The sequence below is a fragment of the Peromyscus leucopus genome, chromosome 6 (genome assembly GCF_004664715.2).
Source record: "Peromyscus leucopus breed LL Stock chromosome 6, UCI_PerLeu_2.1, whole genome shotgun sequence".
NCBI lineage: Eukaryota > Metazoa > Chordata > Mammalia > Rodentia > Cricetidae > Peromyscus > Peromyscus leucopus.
In genome coordinates this window covers 116,670,325-116,693,159 of record NC_051068.1, presented here as the reverse complement: position 1 = coordinate 116,693,159, position 22,835 = coordinate 116,670,325, and the positions used below count along the sequence as shown (strand labels likewise).

Below are 22,835 nucleotides of genomic sequence, written 5' to 3'. Positions count from 1 at the left end.
AGTCCTTCGTGATCCCACGTGTCCTACCCTGGTCAATGAATGCCCCTTTGCAGGCAGAATCATCTCCATGGCTCACTGTTACTTCCTCCTCCTGCTTCTTCTCTCGGGTCTTCACAGCTGAATCTCTAACACCACCCCTGCTTCTCTCCCTCACTATTGCTTTTAGCCCGAGTCATTCATTTATCATCTGTTAGATGAATGTTGAGCGTTTTCCACGTGTGGAGCACATGGGATATGCTAGAGAAATTCAGCAGGTGAAAAAAGAGAACTGTTCTTGGGGAGCCCACAGTCCAACGAGGAAGACTGACAAAGTGTGATGACATCACAGGACAGGGACAGGGACCCCGGTCTGAGTGCTGATGACATTGTAGGACAGGGACCCCGGTCTGAGTGCTGAGTGCAGCTGAATGTGAGACGGCAGACACACAGAGACATGGACGCCTCACCATGATTCTCAGATGACAGATGATGTGTCTGGAACTGAAGAGATCAGTCAGGAACAAACACCATAGTGAGGGTCACACTTATCACGAAGGCCAGACACCTGCCCTGTCTCCTTCTGGAGGTGGATGTGCTGATAAGGGGAGTCAATAGCCATCAAAGTGTTTGAGAGCCAAACAGAAATACAAGCCTAAGTGCCGAAACCATGATGTCAGTAACATATCGCTTCAACTGATGAGTCACGCAAGAGATAGATCACTAATTAGTACTAAAATTTAACAATGCATTTTCAAATGCATTGCAAACCCTTAAAGAGAAGTTCACACACACACACACACACACACACACACACACACACACACACACACACACACACCCTGGCATCTGGAAACCAGAGATGAAGCACATGCTGTTTAAGAATGTCCGTCTATCATGTTTATACGGAAGTGTGGTTTTGAGGACCTTGTGGAGGACAGGAGACAAGGCTTAACACCTTCAAAAGATGGAGAGCTGATACTTCTGCCTAAAAGTGAGGGCACAAAGGAATATACACCCAGTAAAAGGGTAGACTATAGCAAAAATAAAATGGACACAAACCAAAACCTGTCCGCTTGTCCTCGGAGACAAATAAACTTGTGTGTCTAGGCCTAGACTCAAGGTGTTAAAACCACAGACTCCCCTTCACATAGGTTTAGGGTTTGAAATTATAATCCCTATATGAGCTGAGAAACATTAACTAGAAAGCTAACTTAACTAGTACCAGGTTGGCAGCATCCCAGGATACAGGCAGAAACAGATCTTTTCCAGAGGGATGTTCACACAGGCTTCATAGAAACCTAACAAGTACAGCATCACTGAGCACCAGCATGCAGCTTGTCACTACATCAGGAAATGAGACATCACGCACGACAGTGAACAGAAACCACAACAAAAGATCATCAATAAGAAGTGTTCAAAAAAATATAAAAGTTTAAAACCTAAAAATAATAAGACTATTAGGAAGAATGGAGAAAAAGAAAATAGCAATTACATAAAAACACTATATTGTAAAATGTAATTGTATATTGAGTATATAAAATAACATAAATATTAAAATTCAAAGCAATGGTTGAGTACAAGTAGAGACAGTGAAGTGAAAACCAGGGAATCAAGATTAATCTGAAGAAATTACTTAGCTTATAAACAAAATTCGGGGGAAGAAAGGGCCAAAGAAATGAGAAATTTGATAGTACAAGGGTCAGGAAGAGGATGAACTAGAACACCAGAAGAAGGTCAGTTATTTATAGAATGGTTAAAAGGAGGAAGGGCAGGAAGTAGGGCTTGTGTAACACTTGAGCAAAGCACCGTGGACACTTGTGCCCAGGAGGTGGCTAGTGAGTAATTTACTCCATCGGGCTGACCACGCGCTCCAGACTAGGAGGCTCTTTACTTCATGTGCTGTTCAGTTTTTGGAACATTCATCAGAGATCCAGCAATGAACAACATAGGTATTCTGGATGAAGATGAGGGGGGATGGACGGACATCATGAGGACTCTGCTGTTAAGGGCACTTGCTGCTCTCGGAGAGGAATCTGGTTCAGTTCCCAGAACCTGTGTGGTGGATCACAACCGTCCTCAACGCCAGTTTCTGGGGATCTAGCACCATCTTACGGCCCCTGCAGGCACTGCACACGGGTGGTGTGCATTCACACATGCATACACGTACAACAAATCTTTTTAAAGTGAGCATATCACCACTGGAGACACTTGACCGTGACATGGAGTGCTTGATGGAAAGAAAGGGGCTGCAGAGACAATGGCAATGGGGTTTCACCAAGAAGTGGGGCCTCCATGGTAAGAATTCAAGGGCAGGCTTCGCAGGGAAAGACAACCAAGTGTACAGGCCTGGGTACAAGCTCATTTGCACTTGTGAGGAAGAGATAAGAGGTCAGAGAGTCCAAGGCAACTCAGTGACCTTGGAAGTGGTTTACCAGGTGGGCATGAGGAGCGGCCTTTTGTTCTTTTCTGGGAGGGGGGGGAGTGGCTGTGGGGTTTTAGGCTCGGGAGTGGGGTGACTGGTCACCCTGGCTACTTGGTGGTAACGGACTGGGGCCTGGGCAAGAACGGAAGTAGGGAGGCTGGTTGGTGATGTCAGTTGTGAAGAGCTAGCAGCGGCGTGGACCACGTGGTAAAAGCCAGATGTGTGGAAACAATCGGATGCCTGGGAGAAGAGAACATATCTGAAGTAGATATGAAAGGTGAAAGAAAGGGTGAGAGAGACCAATGAATCACCTTCTTCTTCCTCCTTTCTGACTGAGCAATGGGTGAAGATCAGCCATTTTCCAACACGGAAAAGTCACACGTGGCAGGTTGGAAGTGGTGTGGGATCATGAAGCAAGTGTTCTGTTCAATCAAGATCAGAGGCCTTCTGATTTCAAGTAGACAGCTACACAGAAGGACGTTTGACCCCAGGCAGAGGGTCCTCGAGTCAAAGACTGCTCACACTTTGAGGGTTATATTTCCTTTAAGAGTAGATGTGGTCAGGTGTACAACAGCCAGGGGACTGGCCATCTAGAGCTCCAGACTCTGTGGAAAGGGTCAGTTTAGTTATGAGTTCAGAAGGCTGCCTGACTTCCCGCCTAGCCCAGAAGTGCGGCTGGGTTTCCTCCAGCCTGTTTAAATGGATACTTTCGGTTGCTGGTATACTTGTTAGTATTGTGTTTTCTGAGGGATGTCAAGAGATTGCAGCGTGACAAACCCAGGCTCTTGTCTTGGGAAGGAAGGGTGGAGAAGTGGTCATACAATCTGGCTCCCACCTACTCCCGCCTACCAGCTGAGAACACTGTAGCCAAGAGGTTCAAGGGAGTAGAGGAAGACCATGACACACCGAGAGAGACAAAGGCAAAGGAGGTCCCAGCGTGAGGTAATGACTGAAAAATGTCATAGCCCATTACATAAGCGAAAGTGAAACCCGAGGAGCAAACAAACCCAGGGCTCAGATTGACATGAGGTCACTGGAAGCTTACTTTGTGGTTGCTGACAGACATCACTGTGCAAACACAACCGTGTCCAAAATGACCACGGTGCGACCTGGGATCACATGACCGTGGCTGTAGGAGCTCTCACAAGATTCCAGGATAACTTGATGAGCGCTGGGGTACTGCTCAGTGCTACAGCACTTGCCTAGCCCGCACAAGGTCCCGGATCCCATCCCCAGCGCTACAATCAAACGAAACCACAAAAAGAACAGCTTGACAAAGACGCCGTCTTCCCCAGGCTTACCCTTTTGAGAGAGAAGGAGCCTGCTTCAGGGGTGAAGAGACCATGATTCACAGGGAACTGAAGACAGGGTATTCCATAGGAAAGGACAGGGAAACCAGTGCCTTACAGCACCCCCCAAGTCTGTTAGACTATATACTGGGAGAGGTTTCTCATAACATATGGCACAACATATGATTATATTGTGTGTGTATATATATATAAAATCATATGTTGTATATATTCATAAACACAGATATATATATATATATATATATATATATTCATGTCCACTGTGAAACTGTACCCTTCTTACTGTTAAATGTCCAAGGCTAAGTTAGGTGGGGCAGTAGATGCCTATAGCCTCAGTATTTGAGAGGTGGATGCAGGAGGAGCAAGAGTTCAATGTCATCCTTGGCTATGTAAGAATTTGAAACCAATCTGGGCTACATGAGATTCTGTCTCTGAAAACAACACTAGCCTTCAAGTCTGTCCCTGGTCATGTCCACTCTGCCCTGGCTTCAAGGAAACTCAGAGCCAAATTTGTGGCCACCCTTAATTTACTAAATATATGAAGCTTTGGATACCATGTTAATCTCGTTGTAATTTTAATGTTATTTTTTGAAACATTTCTGGTATTTTTGGAACAGAGCCTCACTTTGTAGCCCAGGCTACAATATACAGTATAGCTGGCTGCAATATACTATGTAGCCCAGGCTGGCCTTGAACTCACAGCAATCCTCCTTCTTTAGTCTCTCCAGTATCAGGATTACAGTTGCAAGCCACCACACCCAGCTTTAGGTTTATTTTTTTATTCCCTTTTTTTTTTTTCTCATCTCCATTTTCTCATTTAAAAAGTATATTTGATGCACTATGCTTTGGAATGAAGTCAAACACAAATCTGAATTCTGCCCAAACAAGGCAATGTGAAAAGCAGGCACCTGATGGGCGATGTGACATTTCAGTGAACCGAAGAGGTTCTAATTACTGTCTGTAGACACCCACGTCAGAGTCATTACGTTCATCAGACACAGTGGAATCTGGAGTTAGCCTCGGCAGGAGAGCAAATGAAATGTTCACAGACTAATGTTCACTTGCCTGCTTAATCTCAAAGAATCTCACAGACTAAGGGAGCCAGAGCCAACGAGAGAGATCAAAAACACAGTTCCCACCGCAGTGGGGCAGGATGTCACAGCAGCCAGGGAAGGGTTCAGGGCAGCTCCTCCGGCTTGCTCGGTGGGTATGTCCTGGGCATGGCTGGTCTTTTTGGGTGAGTGGGTTAGAACCCACCTCTGCTTTCTGGATCAGTAGTTGTAAGTGAGCTGGGAGTGGTGGCACAGGCCTGTGATCTCAGCGCCAGGTAGGCTGAGGCAGGAGGATCATGAATTTGAAACACATCTGGGCTATATAGGGGGACTCTGCCTCAAAGGAAAAAAGCAGCAGTTTTTATTACGTTTATAATTTCAAAAATCCACCGTACAAAAGCAATACAAAGGCAAAACAAATCTAAAGGGCCCCGAAGAACACAGAATACAGACTGAAACACTCTCTTCCTTCCTTTCCCCCGACTCCATTGTGTCTCTGTTCTTCAAGGCGGTGATAATCTGATAATCAGGCAGATCCTCTATGCATGTGTAGACATATTTACATACTACATACATGTTTGGGAGTACACTTCCATTTTTACTAAAAAAAGACCTTTTCTGCTCAATTTGCTTTTTGCCACTAATATGATTAATATGTCATAGACTCTACTGCAATTCTAGATACCACATACTAGCCACACACTGTCGTGGCTCCAGAGCACATCATGAAATTATAGTAAAAACACTCTAAATATACTAAGCCTACCCAGGATCACTATTTTGTGTTGTTTATAATATTTTGATCATATATATTAAGACTGTTCTGGACATTCTAATACCTGTGTACCAGGGCCCCTTTTTTTCTCTTATTTACTTGAAGAACAGAACTGCTAGGCTGGGCTGGGGATCTATTAGCTCATGTGGTAGAGTTCTTGTCCATGATGTACAATGCCATGAGTTCAATCCTTAGGACTGCAGAGAACAAACCAAACCTCCCCCCAACACTGCAGGCTCAAAGGGTATACAGATGTTGAATTTTGATAAGCCTTCCTAAATTGATCAAGTTCTGCTGTATCTACTATGAAAGAGGTCATGATGAATATTGGCAATCTTTTTAACTTCAGCAGAACTGATTGCCAAGTGTGTGGGTTAAGGAATTTCCATGATTGGTAGTGAGGCTGATCCTTGTTTTTGGTTTCTTTACACCATGGTTACAAGTGAATTCAGAATTAAAAAAAAATGTAGCTTTGGTTTATTCTGTACATAGTTAGATAACCAAGCCACACAGTGATATTTTGAGTATTGATTCCTAAGAAGCTCGATGTTTGAATGTATACATTTTCTTGTTAGACTCCCAAAGTCACACGGTAACTGACATTTATTCTGGGGGTTCATATCATAGATTTGACCCTGAGCTTTGAAATATATTAGAACATTAGAAAAGTAGAATATTCAGGTATGTTCCTTTTACTAACTTTATTATGCTAAAAATTACAAGTAGTGGGAACAACTTTGACCAAATTATGGAAAGAGGAATTTAGAAGACTACTGGGAGCCACTCTTGATTAATTAGTGGATGATGGGGCACCATGAAAAACTCTAGCGGGTTCACAGAAGGTACGGTGTAGCTGACAGGTCACCTCCACACAGCATATTTTTACTTGGTCCTTGTGCTCCAAGGTCTAGTTTGGGGAAGAAATCACCTCCTTGGTTCCTCTTTTGTAGCAGGAATCTTAGAAGGTCTTATTAATAAAAACAAACCTGGAGCCAGGCATTGGGGTGAGTGCTAGAAGATCAGAGAAACAGAACAAGCCACAGCTTCCTCACCTTGCCTCAGGTGATCCTGTTTCCTCAGACTGGATGCCTCTCAGCTGAACTGTGGTGTTCAAAGCTTAAAAGCTTAACTAGCCTAGTTCCTGGTCTTCACACCTTATATACCTTTCTGCTTCCAGCCATCCTGCCTGGGATTAAAGGTGTGAGTCACCAAGCCTGGCTGTTTCCAGTGTGACCTTGAACTCACAGAGATCCAGATGATCTCTGCTTTTGGAATGCTAGGATTAAAGGTGTGTGCTACCACTGCCTATCCTCTATGTTTAATATTGTGGCTGTTCTGTTCTCTGACCCCAGATAAGTTTATTAGAGTGCACAATATTTTGGGGAACACAATACCACCACACTTTTTCGTTTGTTTTTGAGACAGGGCTTCTCTGTGTAGCTCTGGCTGTCCTGGATCTCACTCTGTAGACCAGGCTGGCCTCAAACTCACAGAGATCCATCCACCTGCCTCTGCCTCCCGAGTGCTGGGATTAAAGGTGTGTGCCACCACCGCCTGGTGGAAGTGAGGCTCTTCATTGCAGTCTCCACAAACTGAATCCAACAGGAGGGAGCGTCTCCTTCGAACAGAGACTGGAGGATTCTTGGGAAGCTGAGTGGCTGTTGGTCAGTCAAACATCAGAAGACCAAAACAAAATGACAACAAAAGCAAACAGTTATCTAGATTTGTCTGGTCCTGCCAGCTTCCAGTCACCACAGACAACAGGACAGGCTTTGTGCTCTCACACTCAGAATGGAGCCTGTGAGGCAGGACGTTCAAACCACCGACTCCATTTAGTTTGTGTAGTGCTTGCAACTTTTCACCTACTTATAGCCACCCTGAGATGGACATCTGCCCTAGAATAAGAACAACTACCCGCATCCATTCGTTCATCCATGAAACCACTATAGAGAAACGCTGTGCTTGACACTGGTCTAGGGGCAGAGTGGGAAGCAGTGCAGTAGGCCCATGTGGCTATTCCACACGTGTGCATAGATCATGTGGTCACATCTGCGCGATTATGTGACCACCCAGCCATGGGGCATGGGTTACTAGAACGTATGACTCGGAAATGACTAAGTGTCCCACTGGGCATGCACAACCATGAGGGCGTGGTTGGAATTCCTATCACAGTGTCCCTTCACTTCTGTTCTGGACCCTAATGCTTTCATTACATGGTTCTGTCTGGTCCCTTCACTGTCTTCTGCCTCCATTCCTTACCTCAGGGTTAGGTTATCCAGTTATTGAAACTTAATTTTCCCCTGTACTGGGAAATGAACCCAGGGCCTTGCACATGCTAGGCAAACACTCCACCATGAATTACAGTGCCTTGCCCAACACTGACTTTTGAGTTTTTGTCCTTTTGAATTTTTCATCCTTAGGTACGGGGGAGGGAGAAGACAAGAGAGGAAATAAACATTCATAGGCTGATCTACTGTGGGAGAGCAGCTCCCACCTTTTCCAGGGTTCCTATGAGGAGAGAGAAATAAGAAAATACTAGATAGAAAGACAGCAGAGAGGAGACAGAAACACAGGAGAGATTCGGGAGGACCTGGGTCAATAGCCAATGGCCCAGAAGTTTGTTCAAAAGGGCTTTTTATAACAATGCCAAGGGGTGGGGCAAAAGACTCCCCTCTTGTTAGATACAGCCAAGTGCAGACCCTTCCAAACACCTGGTAACCACGCCCTGGTCAAATCATCCCCTTATGCAGCTCGGTTGGGTAAAGCAAGCTCAGCTTCTGGACCCTGAGTAATTTGGGTCCTCCACAATCTACATGACTGACAGACACACAACTTAAGGATGGACCCTGTTCAGGAGGAGTTAACACTTCAGGAATGCTTTAAAAGACTGGGACAGGAGGAAAAGACCAGACCCCACAGCTGTTAAAAACCACACAGTTTTGGTAAATATATGCACAATTTAAAAAGTATATTTGCAAAACTTTGGGTGTCTCTGGTCCAGCCCTTCCTATTAATCAAAGGAGGAGTCGCTGAGGTTCTCGGCTCAGTCTAGGAGCCTAGCTCTTCTCCCGGAGCCTCACTGAATTCCTCTCTGAGCCTCTAGACTTCCTTGGCCGGCGACTCCTTCCTCCTGGGACAGCTTTTGCCAGAGCAGGGCAGCCTGGCCCCCAGCTGTGCCGGCTCTCTCCGGTAAGAGGAAATGCTTTCAGCTTAGTCCATTAACACAAACATTCAAAAGCAAACACTCCAAAGCCACAGGTCCTGTTCGCATAAATAAAATGCAACAGAGAAAAGCTTTGCCCCAAGAAACCCAAGGGGTGTTTAAAAAACTACCCTTGCTTTCCAAGGAGGCAGGCAGCGAAGCCACAGCAATTCCATTGGTTTGTGTGCTCTGTGGAGCTGGGTGGCTGAGGCCACAGGCCTTTGAAGAGGAAATGCCATCCATGGTACAGGCAGCCAGCCAGCCCCGAGTCCTGAAAGTAACAGGGCTGTGAAGGGGAAGGGGGGCATCGTTAGGAAGCGAAATGTTGAAGGGACCCGGCGGATAAATGAAATTCTTCCCATCTAGGGACCCCACCCACAGGGCAACTCACCATGCCCCTGAGACAGAGCCCGGGCCTGGCAAATCCTAGGTGGCGGGCACAGCCCGGTGACTAAGGCTTCAAGGAGGGGTGTGCGACCTTGCTGAGGGGTGGAGAGGGGTGGTGGTGTCTGGCCTGAGCTATGCCTTTGCTTTGAAAGCTTTGGAGGAAATTAACTTTACAAGGTGCCTCCCTGTCTCCCAGAGTTATTAAAAGAAAGGAGGGAGCAGAGGAGAAATGGAAAACTAGTAATACTTCGGGGCTCTGTGATCTGACCGAGGATGTGGGCGGGGGATGAAATGACAAACGGGACAGACAGAGAGACATACAGTCCTCTGAACATCAAGCGATGAATGACTAATTAGTCAAAAATCCCCTAAGTGAATTGACTGTCAGAACTCCTGTCTCAATACGGCAGTACCAAATGGAAGGGCAGTGAGTGGGGGGGGAGGGTCGTGCCAATCTTGGGGTCACCAGGAGTATTAATCCCAGAGCTTCTGGTAGTCATCCTTATGGTTTGGGCCATGGATAAACATCTAGGTGTTGACGTTCTTCCATTGATGGGGGAAAAGTGCTACACCCCGAAATTCTTCAGAACAAAGCAAATATGGGGATGTTAACTGAAGCTGTTTCACGGGGTAGGAAGCCCGATGTTTCCTGCCTTTAATTGGATTTAATTTTTAAAGCCCTCTTGCCTAACAATAATCCTCGGATCAGGGGAGGCCTTACCCAAGACTGGCAAGCCCAGTCAGTGTTCGGAGCACAATGCTGGGAGACTTGTGCTTGCCCAGACGCATGCACCCAGCAGCTTCTTCATGTTAAAAATGCATCCTGTTGGGATGGCAAGCCAGCGTTCGGAAAAAAGTACACGGGGAAAAACAGAGTTCACTTGCCACTCATGTCTGAGCCATCTGTCCCTTCCTGCCCTGCAGGTCCACAGAACTGCACAAGCAGGCTAGTGGGATGGCTCTTGCCGGGTGGCACTGACCAGTAAGTGGCCTTCTAATGGAATAGGCCTCTGCATGCCTTCCAGGTCACTCTGTTTAGCTAATAGTGGTAAAGGAGACATCTGCCGATGGTTTCATCCCTCCTTTGTTACTTCATGCAGCCCTGCTCCCTTTAACCCGAGAAGCCTGAGGATTGTGGGACTTCATCAAATTGAGAGAGTATAACCTCATTCAAGGGCTTCAGGGTAGAAACTGTCCAAACCCAAATATACAAAGCCTTAATGGACAGATGTACCCCATGTGGGCTAATTTCATCTCCAGTCCTCCCCCCCCCAACCCGTCCCCAGAGACATAGTTTCTCTGTGTAACAGCCCTGGATGTCCTGGAACTCACAGAGATCCACCTGCCTCTGTCTCCCAAGTGCTGGGACTAAAGGCGTGCACCACCACTGCCCGGCTCATCTTCAGTTTTTATAATTACTTTATGTATCAGTAGACTGGAACCACATTATCACTCACGGTATATTAAGTGTTGATGTGCCAAGTGATTTATTACATGACATCATGAGTTTAGAACTGTGTTATTTTACAGTGGTCAGAGGCTTTCGGAAGCTTTTGAGAGAAGGTATCAACCAGGGATTACAATGCTAAGAATTGAACTCAGTCCTATTTAACTTCTAGATCCATTTTGTTAACTAGTATAGAGCCAAAGACAGATGACCTTTGTAGCAGTGGAGGGTGGTAGGAATTTCATGCAGAGTTAGAGATTTAACAGGCATGCATTCTGTGGACTCACCACCAGGAGGGTGGGCTGGATAAGGTTAGGTCAATGTATTCTGGATTTATTTATTTTTTATTTTATGTCTGTGAGTGTTCTATATGCATGTACAACTTTATGCCAGATGAGGGCATCAGAACCCACTATAGATGGTTATGAGCCACCATGTGGTTGCTGGGAACTGAACTCAGGACCTCTGGAAGAGCAGCCAGTGCTCTTAACCACTGAGCTATCGCTCCAGCCCCTTCATATCCTAACTCCTAATCTCTCATTGACCTGTGTTGAATTCTTTATACTTTGAGTCTATGTCAATCTCTTGGATACATACTAGGTTCCAGGATTGAATTTCCTTTGCTCACTACATGTAAATGTATCTTATTTTTATTAAGTTTCTAGGGACACTCTTGAAGTCAACCATTCGGGGTTCAATGAATTGGCGATCGAATCAAGATGGATAAATTAGGACTTATAAACTGAAAAAATTCAATCACTCAGTCACTTGACTATGGCATAAATGGTACAGTGAACAGCAGACAAAATCCAGGCGGGCTAAGGGATGTGAGTCAATGGCAGGGTGTTTGCCTAGCCCACAAGAGACGGTTTGATCCCTAACCCTGGCACAGGGAACCTGGGGTGGGGTTGAAAGGTAACATGATTGATGCTGTCACTCCGTGTTCAGCCGGCTGCCTTCACAGAAACATAAGGTCCAGGACAAGAGCTGGACTAGCTCTGGTTTATTCAATACTACAAGTATATTAAGTGTTGTTCTAGACACAAAGCAGGTATACAGACAACTGAGTGATTAAATCAGAAGATGAGAAAACAGTGATCAAAAGTTCCCAGCTATGATGACATGCGGGGTGTCCTGGGGGTTGCAGAGTCGTCATTGCCTTGGAACACAGAAGGTGGCATCGGGGCAGAAGCAGAACTAAGTGGAAAATTGCAAGGCGGTGTGTGAGTGTGTGTGTGTGTGTGTGTGTGTGTGTGTGTGTGTGTGTGTGTGTGTGTGTTAATTCTGGCTCGGCAAGGGAGGCCTTTCTAACTACTAGAACTGTCACACAGGATGTGTTCCTCAAGTGGTGGTGAGCACACCACCCTTGGACACGGTCAAGCAGAAGCCAGCTGGCCCCTCTGAGGAGCGCATTGGGGAGAACTCTGGTGTGGAAGATGTATGGGCACGGGAGATGAGTGCATGATCTCCAGGGCCCCTTCCAGCTCCAAGATCTCATGTGTAGTATCTCTCACTCTTCATCTGGCAACTGGGTAATTCCTTAAAAAAGCAAACTTCTGTTTTCCTAACCTTTAATTTGTGCTCCAATAAAAGCATCACAACAAAGCCCATAACATTACAAATTTGATGCAGAAAGTCCTATTTTTCCGGGAATTGTTATTGATAATTATATTTATTAAAATAAAAAATGTTCATGAAGCACCTAAAAATCACCTTGTCACCCTGAGGCACTTGGGAAGGCACTGATCTCATGGGAGTAGCTGATCTCTACAATCCTTTCCGTTCTAAGGGGCATTGGGAAAGATGACGAGCCCTCTGTAAGAAGTCGCTTGATTGAGTCTCCTCACATCTGTCTTACTCAGGAAACCCCACTGCTGTTGCTAGAAATGAAGGAAACAGTCCAGAATGGCAAGACAGAAAGCAAAGTGCCTCTCAGTTCTCTGCAGTATCACAAGGGGCTCTGGGGGTTCCAAGGCCTACATCCTCACAGCATCAGGTCCAATGGGATGAGGTAGTTAAAGAGTAACAGTCCATCTCACTCTGGTGTGGACTAGTCCTAAACCAGTTCTTCTATTTTCACGTCTCTCCCCCTCCCCCACTTTTTTTTTGATAACCCACTAAGTCCAGTTAATGCATCTGTAAAGAATGATTCTCCCGAGGGTAGTGGTGGCACACTCTTTAATCCTAGCACATGGGAAGCAGAGGCAGGTGGATCTCTGTGAGTTCAAGGCCAGCCTGGTTTATAGCATGAGGTTCTTCTATTTTATTCAGCAGACTCTTTAATCCAGTGGCTATCATTTACTACCTTTCATTTCCTGGTTATTAAATTTGGCAGAGGTGCGGGCAAAAGAGAAAGCAGTCTTTTGGCCACTGTTACTGAACAATTCACAGGGATGCACGGCACGGCTGAACACAGATCCGACTGGCTTCCTGCCAGTCATCAGGCAGACCAGCTCTCCTCACAGCGTCACATTCAGAAATCTACCTTTGGCCTCTGGCAGTCGGAGCCCGGCCATGCTCAGCCCCTTCTTTGTGTCTGATTAGGTCCCATGTGCTCAGGTCACTTGCACAGTTCTGAACTAAACAGAGGAGTGGGTGGCTGAGCAGTTTAGACCAAGGAATCCCATCAGGAGGAGGGGACGGGTCAAGCCCATTTCAACTTGGAGGCCAAGAACAGTGAAGCCGGTCATTCCCGGAGTTGTTCCCAGGAGTGGGAGCATGCCGAGTGGCCAGCAGCAGGCTTTACTCAGCCCTTCAATGTCATTTATCAGTCCAAGCTTCCCAGACTCACGACTCCTCTTCGGAGTTAAGAGGCAATGTAGGAGATTATGGAATCATCGAAAGCATTTTTGGTCTAAGTCACTGAACTTCAAACACAGCACCTTTAGATAGGCTAGAACACTTGGTAATTAACTTGCTTCCCCTCCCACCGTCAAGGACACAAGCTGGTCAGGAGAAAGAACTGCCTTTAAAAGAATCAACTCAAACCTCACAACTGCTTCTTGTCACCTAGGAAGGCAAGAATGGAACACCTGGGTTAGCCTTCCCTGTGCCTGTCCACACACAGGCCAGCCACACAGCAGCTTCCTTAGTCACTGCCAGTCGGTACCCACTCTCTTGGCACTAGTCAGCACCTCCAGCTTCCCGTTCTCAATGCTTAGAAGTTTTGACTGTGAGGGTCCAAATGTGGCAGAAACTATGAGAGGCCTTCTAAGCGGCAGCAGCTGCAGAGGCCAAGGATGTTGGCTGAACAACTGACCAGCCTTTCCAGAGAGAGCTCTGAAGCAGAGAACTGGAAAACACACCTCCCAGTCTGTCAGGAACATGGAAAAGGCTGCTGTCTCACACTGGCGAAGGCTTTAGAGCACAGACTCCCAGCATCTGGTCAGCTAGGCCCCATACTTCAAAACAGACACTGGATCCGCCTGTTCTTTAGGAACACAGAGCACCAGTCAACAGGAAGACCACAGGGCTCTAGGAAAACAAGACACTACTGAGCTCCAGGGACATCTCTGCACCACAGATTTACACCATATGGACTTAAATCAGAACCCATGCTTGAGGAGCCAAAAGAAATCAAGATACCAAGAGGTGGATTGTGACAATTTCTTCTAACAGAAAAATACAACTAGAATGCTAAACAGAAACCCAAGAGAAACTTGAGTTTTCTGAAATAAAAATGTGAAATCACCATGTAATAGTTTCTGCATCTCTCGAGGGAGATAGGAAGCTTGCTTTTAAAAATAAAAACCATATTGGTTGGTTTCCTTCTTGGGTGCATGTCAGAGTATGAACCTTTGTCTCCAGTCTAGGAAATGAACACTCATGCATTTTGCAAGACCTTTCTTTTGTCTGCCCTGGTGTCTTTATGGATTTCCTTCAACCATTTAATGTCTACTTTTGAACCTTTCCCAAGAATTCCAAAAGGTCAGGAAATTACGGTATCTCCCACGTAGCTGCAATAGTTCCCACCAAACTCTGCCCTTCAAGCCTGTCCCATCTAAAAGGCATGGCCAGTCATAGGTGGATGCACCAGCAGGCCGAACACACGGTTCTTCTAATGTTCAGTATGCTAACACACCAGTCAGCGACAGTTATTCTTGCATGAATGTGTCCTTTCCACGTGGGTCCACGGACCTGGCAATCTTGGATAGCCACACAACCTCGGGTCTGCTTTGACAGCTCTGAGCTGCACTCAGTTCAGCTGTGGGCAATTCAGAGGAGACAATGACAAAGACCAGATGCCAATGTTGGAGCCCATCAAAGAAACTGGCAGGAACATAAGAGCTAACAGAGGTCACTTAAGATTCTATGTTCAAACCAGCAATGACTTAGAGTAGCATGAATAAAAGGCACAAAATAGCTGCTAAGGATGCTGGGAGAAATGGAAAAAAATGGACTAATAAATTATGAATAACCCTCTTAAAAATGTGGAGCTGGGCGGTGGTGGCACATGCCTTTAATCCCAGCACCTGGGAGGCAGAGCCAGGTGGATCTTTGTGAGTTTGAGGCCAGCCTGGTCTACAGAGCGAGATCCAGGAAAGGCTCAAAGCTACACAGAGAAACTCTGTCTTGAAAAACCACAAACAACAACAACAACGTGGTTAGTTGGGTGTGATAGCAAGTATCTACCATCCAAGCACTTGGGAGGTGGAGGCAGAAGGATCAGGTAGGTACTCAAGGTAAAGCTCCCAAGTAAAGCATCACGGCAAGGAATGAAAAGAGAAAAGGCGGTCTGGAGCCTTGACTTTAGTCACCAAGAGTATGAAAGGAAAAGCAGGCTCATACAGCTGGCTTCTCAAAGGCTAAAAGACGCACATGCGCGCGTGTATATGTGTGTGTGTGTGTGTGAGTGAGTGTTTGTGCGTGAGTGGGCACATGCACGCAAGCCAGAGGATAACTTTGGGTGTTGTTCCTTAGGTGTTGTCTACCTTCATTTTGAGATAGTGTTTCTCTCTGACTTTGAACTCAGAGTAAGCTAGGCCATGTTGGCTGGCTAGAAAGCCCTGATGGTCACTCTGTTGTCTGTACTGTTCTGATGTTGGGACTACATCCTGGCAGCTGTTGCTTTCCCCCCTTTTCTAAATGTGGGTTCTGGGGTTCAAATTTAGGTCCTTGTGCTTGCAAATTTTGTGTGTTGTAATTTATGCTATTAATCCTATATGTCATGATTGGCAATTATGAAAAGCCGTATTTTGTCTTTGAAACCATTGTTTAAAAAAATAAAAGGCCAGGTGGAGTGTCTCCCCTCTTAAAAAGTAATCCAGGATTACTGCAGAATGATGACGTTGCCATGGGTCTCAGTCTGTTTACTCCAGAATCTGTCAAGAATCTGAGAGAGAGGGCCAATGAGGAGAGTGGGCTTTAGTACTACTGCCTTCTAAGGCTTTCGGGGAACCATTCCCACGTCACCCCTCGAGTCTAGCGTGATCACCCATTAAGACACATGTTTATTATAAATTGCTTGGGAATAAATATGCATATTAATCAAGTGAGCTGACAGTTCTATTTAGGTGAACTCTGTTCCCCTCTCCTCCTGGGAGAAGGAAAACACAGAATAAATTCTTTCTTTGTTGTTCAGTTTTATACGGAGCTTAGCACTTTTCTTAGAATTGAGACCAAAGTACAAGACTTCACTGTTAGGATTCCTCTCCATCCCACACTCGGACCACATGTTCTTCCTGGGTCCTTTTATCCCACTTCGTCAACACCACCAGGACACTGCGCCTCAGCTCCTCCACCTCTCCTGCCTGCCTCACTGACACAGATTTTACTTTTGGACCAAATATGAATCCCGTGAAATTGAGCTTAGCTGTCTTTCCAGTTGTACTGGCAAGGACATAACTCCACATGAATCCTCTGCCACGTCAGATCTCAAGGGCACCCAGGGTCTGAGCACACTTCTCAATGGCTCCATTAACTACGAACCGAACTTCCGGTGCACTTGGAAAGCAGTGGTCTCTGGGCACTACTGCCCCTTGGTTTTCTACTGTGATTTCTAACCTGAGTTACATATGTATTTGTATTCTCCAAGTCTCTGGCTTCTTTTTGACCTGACTCTTATATACCTAGGAGCTAAATGATCTTCACTAATGTCCAATTTTATCACTTTAAGCTTTATTCTTGAGATTATACTATAATTACATCATTTCTCTCTTCCCTCCCTTTAAACCCTTCCATATATTCTTTCTTGCTTTTTCAAATTTATAGCCCCCTTTTCATTAATTTTTAAAAAACATTTAGTACACAAGATGCAATGCAGATGTAATTCTTTATTCTTCTACAAACTAAAGTTTCAGAGCGTCATAAATGTACATGAAATGATCAAAGTTTAATTTTAGTATGTGAACTGTTTAAAAATCAAGCCGTGTACACACATCACCATACTTCCACACGCATCATCAACACACTCAAGAATTCCCAGTGGTTGTTTCCTTTAGATGTATCAAACTACAACACCAAATTGGTCATCATTGTATCCCTGTGCATCAACAGAGTCAACTGGGAATGGATGAGGCACAGAACCTGTGTGAAGATGTCATCAAGGATAACTCAACATGGAATTGCTGATCTTTTTAACTGAACATAACACACAGTGAGTGATTCGTGTTTTTTCATCTTCCCATAAGATTGAGAGTATCTCAAGTATGAGTTGTCTTAAGAGGGGTTACAGAAAAACCAAACACGGTAAAGGACGGTAAACTCTTGGGAGAGTGCTTCGACTTGGCTAGACGCTTTGCTAGCTTCGTGGCATTCTCTTCAGTGAGCTGTGACCACAGAGAGGGCCATCTTTGTGGCTGACCCAGGTGATCCTTGGGTTTGGTCCTGTGTCACCCTAACAAATACAAATGTTTCAGCTTACAGAAATAAGCATATTAAAGTCTAGGGAGGACTCCACTAATCAGGTGCATAGAGGTTCATTCTGTGAAAGAGGCTTTGGACCTCAATTCATTTAAAAGACAACAAAATACACTTTTTTCAAAAGAAAGTTATATTGTTTAATTTCCTTTTATACAAACAACACATTCCAACCCCCGGCTGACAGTTCCCCAACCACCCAACTGCCCATCCACACAATCTTCTCAACCCTCTGGGAACTTTCACCTTCTTCCACAAGTGCTCAATCTTCATTGCCGAACTTCTGGGTAGGTTCACTTTTCACTGGAAGAAAACCACGTAAACACAGTCAAATGTTTATACTGCTCAGCCTGTTTTGTTTTCTCTTCATCTCTCCTCCTTTCTGGTGCACAGCATAGCAACAGCACTGCTCACAGGGACAGACAAACCATGTCATGTCTCAGGCAGCCAGGAGACTCACTTCTGGACACAATAAATAGAGAAATGGTGCTTAAGAGTGGCAATTATAATTTGTGGGGTTACAACCTTCTTGACAGTGGAAGACTTGGAAATGGACCTCATGGTTCAGTTATGATCCCATATTCATGACACCATTATCACAAAGCCTGTCCACATGCAGTTGGGACTTTTTTACAGATGTGTATTTTTTATACTAAAGGGTGAGTATATATATGTGAATGCACGTGGGCTGACAGAAGACTGAGCACAATGCAGGCCTCTGAAGCTCCTGCCATGCTGAGGGTGAGCAATACAGAAGCTAGTCTCCATGACCAAGACACAAGCTCTCTTCCCTGGGTTTGCCCCACAGTGTGCAGTACACTGAACCCCTATGACTACATATTACCCTGTCCTTATATATGATGAATCTGAAAGGAAATAACACATTGAAACACTGAAAACTGTTAAGGTTAAAATATGACTGGGGTCTGTAGAGACAGTTGGGGTAAAGGGCACTAGCTGCCTCTTCAGAGCACTAAAGCTTGGTTCCCAATACCCACCTGTAGTGGGACAGAGAGGTTCATAACTGCCTGTAACTTCAGCCCTAGGGGACCTGACATCCTCTTTTGGCCTTTGAGGGCACTGTAAGTATGAGTGGATGCACATGAACACATGTACACACATAAATAAAACGAAATCTTTAAAAAATAATAACATATTAAGCTTTGTCTTAAAATAATATGTTATTATTTTTTGTCTCCATGAGGTAGAGAAGGAGAAGAGATCTTGGAGAGGACACACAAGGACTAAAAACAGGAGCTTGGACCTCTGTCTCATATTCCAACTGTCAAGTTCCTTGGGGTTCATTTAGATCTACGGTTGTATTGGCAACAAAAACAGCATTCAGTGAGTCCTTCCTATGTGTAAGGCATCAAAATGTTGCCACGTCAGGCAGTGTTCATCTTGGGAGTTTTAGAAATTCCAAGAGAACCTTTCAAGTTCCTCTGCGATCCTACAAATTGATTATTTTATCCTCCGGCTTCCTCTGCAGGAAAGAAAGCAAACAAAGAAGGCTGAGGAAGACTGGGGGAGGAGGTTAAATGAAAGGATTTATTTTTCCAGTAAGAGACTGACATATGAAAGGTGGTCCTGCTAGGTAATGTCACTGATGTAGCCTACCACAGCTGCCTAGCTGTCTGTTCACACAGTTCTGTCCTCAGAAGTCAGCCCAGCCTGCTTTCTCAAGTCACCCCGCTCTGTTTCTGGAACACCAGCAGAGGAGAGCCTGTTCAGGGGTGCACACTGCTCTCTGCACTCTCTGCAGTCCCACGGGATCCACAAAGGGTGTGTGTGTGTGTGTGTGTGTGTGTGTGTGTGTGTGTGTGTGTGTGTGTGTGTGTGTGTGTGTGGTGGGAGTAACCAGCACTTTCCCACTTTCCTCTCCTGCCTAGTCCAGTTAACCCTTTTCATTCCTTAAAAAGAGAAGGAAGGACAGATTACCAAGCAATTACCCCCTTTCCTATTAATATAGGCAGACTTAATTATGGCAATCTACAACCAACCAAATAAACACTGTAACAACCATCAACTGCAGACTACATTTTCCAGAAACACATCCCCCCCCCCCATCACCAACAGAATTCTATTCTCAGGATAAAAATTCAACGTTTTCCCCCCGCCTTCGGAGAGAGCAAAAATTGAAGGCTTTCCAAAGAACATGCTATTTTTATAGGACCCCCCCTCACACACCTACATCATGGGGCCACCTTATAGAATATCATTGCTATAGGACTGTATAAAGAGACAGGCATCTTGATATGCTAAATAAAATAAAATAAAATAAAATAAATGCAAGCCCACAGATGCACCCTCACTGTTAGGGGAGAGCACTTAGAACGTGACAGCTCGGCAGACTCTTTGCAGCAGCCCTAGACCACCATTTACATAGAAGAGTCCACTGCAAATAAGTGCGAAATGAAGCAACAGCTTCTACTTGAGGTTCCAGGACATGCTGAATTAGCCTTTCTTACTGCTTCATCCCAGGAAGCCTAGCTTGGACATGTTATTCCTAAACAAGGTGAAAGAGGAGCAGTGTGCTCTGTTTGTTTACACAGTCCATGTTTGCCCTGGCCAGTAACTCACCCAACAGCTTTCACTGAGACCAACATTTACAAGTCTTAACACAATGTTAATCAGGTTGAAGAAAAAGTAAGGTTTTTACAAAGTTTAGAAAAGTCCAAGTGGTTACCTAAAACTGAAATTCCTAATTTGAGAAAACTGGCTATCCTCAAATTGTGAAAAACAAAGATAAGAATAGATACAAGGTTTAGAGACTCATAATTTGTTATTAAAAATCTTGGAAATTTTTTTTATTAATTTTACTCAAGAAAAAAAAAACTGACACACATACATGTGGAAAAAACACCTTACCAACAGGCTACTGTCCATTATGCAACAAAATGCAAACCACACATGCTGAATAAAACTATTCAAACATACAGATTCACACGCAACAATGCAGCTTGGCCTGTTTCTACTAGTTCTCAGCTGAAATGTTATCTAAGGGTTCTGAGTAGTCACCTTCTAGAAGTAATTACTAAGCTCTATCAAGCCCTAGACTCTTGTATTATGCAATATAATTAGGTTACTTTGATGAATGTAGGTTACTTTGATCAATGTAGGTAAGCGATTTTTACACACCAAACATTCACACACACCACGTCTAGTCCCATCACAGTTCTAGGACCTGCTCACATGGCAAAGAGACAGAAATGGCAGGAAATAAACCAGCAAGCCATTGTACAAGCTCAGCTAAACACAGCCCAGACTTAAACACATTCCCTCAGCAGCATCCTTTGCTAGAAAGGAGGATACAAAATCAGTATTTCTCATTTCGTGAATCTCTAGAGTTGTCTGTTGTGGAATAATCCTGTTGTTCACTGAAAATATGTATTACTTTTATTGGTTAATAAAGAGCTGACTGACCGATGGCTAGGCAGGATTTCTGGGGCAGAGAGAACACTGGGAAGAAGGAGGGAAGTCTCAAGAGTCTCAGGGAGACAGAGAGAAGAAAAATGAACATGCCTTTAAAAAAGGTACCACCACACGGTAGAGCATAGTTAATCAATATAGGTTAATTTAAGTTGTAAGAGCTAGTTAGTAACAAGCCTAAGCTACTGGCCAAGCATTTATAATTAATATTAAGTCTCTGTGTGGTTATTTGTAAGCTGGCTGATGGGACAGAGCTGACCTGTCATTCCGATGAAAAACTCCGCCCACAGTTTTCAGTAGACAGTAAATTAAATATCTTGACAATTCTAATAAAGCAAAATACCCCTTTTAGCAAGACACTTTGATTCAATCATTCCAGCATCATGAGCATCACACTTTCTAGTGGGGTATAAATGGCACTCACTCACTTGGTACTTTACAATATCAGTTGCTGTGCACAGTAAATTCTTTTACATCTATAACACACATATAAAATGTAGGAGTAGCCACATAACTGCTTGACCCTCTCAGAAGGGAAAAGATAAAATGTGCTTACCTTGGTGAAGAAGTTGCATGTCGTTACTAGATCCTTTCAATACTACGTGCAAAGTTGGATATTCAATGATCACTTTGTTCCTCAAATTGTCTAAAAGACTTTTGTTGGGATCCAGTTCATAATATCTTAAGAAAAAACAAAACACCCTTAAAATTTTAATTAATCTCTTTTCCTGCCCCCACGCAGCTCCCCACCAGGGTTTCTCTATGTACTCCTGGCTGTCCTGGAACTCACTCTGTAGACTATCCTGGCCTCAAACTCACAGAGATCTGCCTGCCTCTGCCTCTGTCGCCCAAGTTCTAAGGGCATGTGCCACAACTGTTTGGCTAAATTAATCTTAAAGAAACATACCAAAACATTAACTCAGGAGTTAAGTTCCTTAATGTAAGTTTGATGCCTTCTAAGAAGCCAGGCAAAAGGGCTACTCTTATAGAGGTTTTAAAATGAAACTACAAGAATACCAGTGTCTGTGACCCAACACACGAGGAGCTGAGGCAAGAGGATGATGACTCTGAAGCTACGCAGGTCAATCTGGGTTATACCTTGAGACCCTGTCTCAAGAGGTCAAAAAACAAAACAAAACAAAACAAAAAACAGCAAATAACCAAAATGTATACCCAGTAGGGCATAGTTGCTTCCAAAGTGTGGCACTGGGTACACTTCTGAACAAAAACCTTCTTGCCTTTCTCAACATCACCCATTTTAATTTGCTCTTGGCTGCCAATATCACAATTGCTACAACCTGATAACAGATGTCCCACTCTCCAGCAGGAATGTTAAGATACATAAAATTATACGCATGTAACAAATCACATACTTGAATCTGTTAGGTTTCCCTTGTTTACCTTGAGAAACCAGTCCTATTTCACATGCCAAGCTTGCACTATGCAGAACACTTAGGACACAAAGTTTTTGAGACTGGTTAACTAAGAAGTTGTTTTAAAACAGTTTTTCTTTTTCATCCCTCAAACATGTGTTGAAATGCTTTTATTTATGTGTGTCTGTGTGTCTGTGTGAGTGCATGGGTGCTCGTGGAAGTCAGAGGCAGTGGATGCCCCTTGAGCTGTCTCCGTCAGCTATAAGCCTCTTGTCATGGGTACAGAGGAACAAGGGGTGCTGGCCCGGTTCCATGGTTTCAGTCAGTGCCTGCTGAATGGTCACAGGCCCCTAACACAGAAACACTGCAACTAAGGGCCAGTAAATGTCTAGACGAAGCTTTCCCACTACTGACTGCATAGTTCATCTTTAACGTAGACTCTTGTAATTGAAAATTTGATTCCTTAGATTCTTTTATTAGTGGTTACTCTGAGTAGGACATTAGTATGTACCAATGACTAAAGGAATACCACCGAAGTCATTTATAAAGAAAGGCTGTCAAGCCAGGCGGTGGTGGTGCACGCCTTTAATCCTAGCACTTG

At 44.5% G+C, this 22,835-nt stretch overlaps 1 protein-coding gene across 4 annotated transcripts in view; it reads right to left on the bottom strand.

Moving 5' to 3' along the window:
* Positions 1-17,080: 17,080 nt before the first annotated feature.
* Positions 17,081-22,835, bottom strand: part of Znhit6 (zinc finger HIT-type containing 6) — a 45,999-nt gene continuing 40,244 nt past the window's right edge. For 3 of the 4 annotated variants that reach the window (XM_028876892.2, XM_028876890.2, XM_037207170.1), the window contains 2 exons: positions 21,418-21,542; positions 17,081-17,735 (listed from right to left, as the gene is read on the bottom strand). In XM_028876892.2, coding sequence (XP_028732725.1) covers positions 17,695-17,735; positions 21,418-21,542 — 166 coding nt within the window. In that variant the 3' untranslated portion in view covers positions 17,081-17,694. The other variant, XM_037207169.1, reaches the window with a different exon arrangement.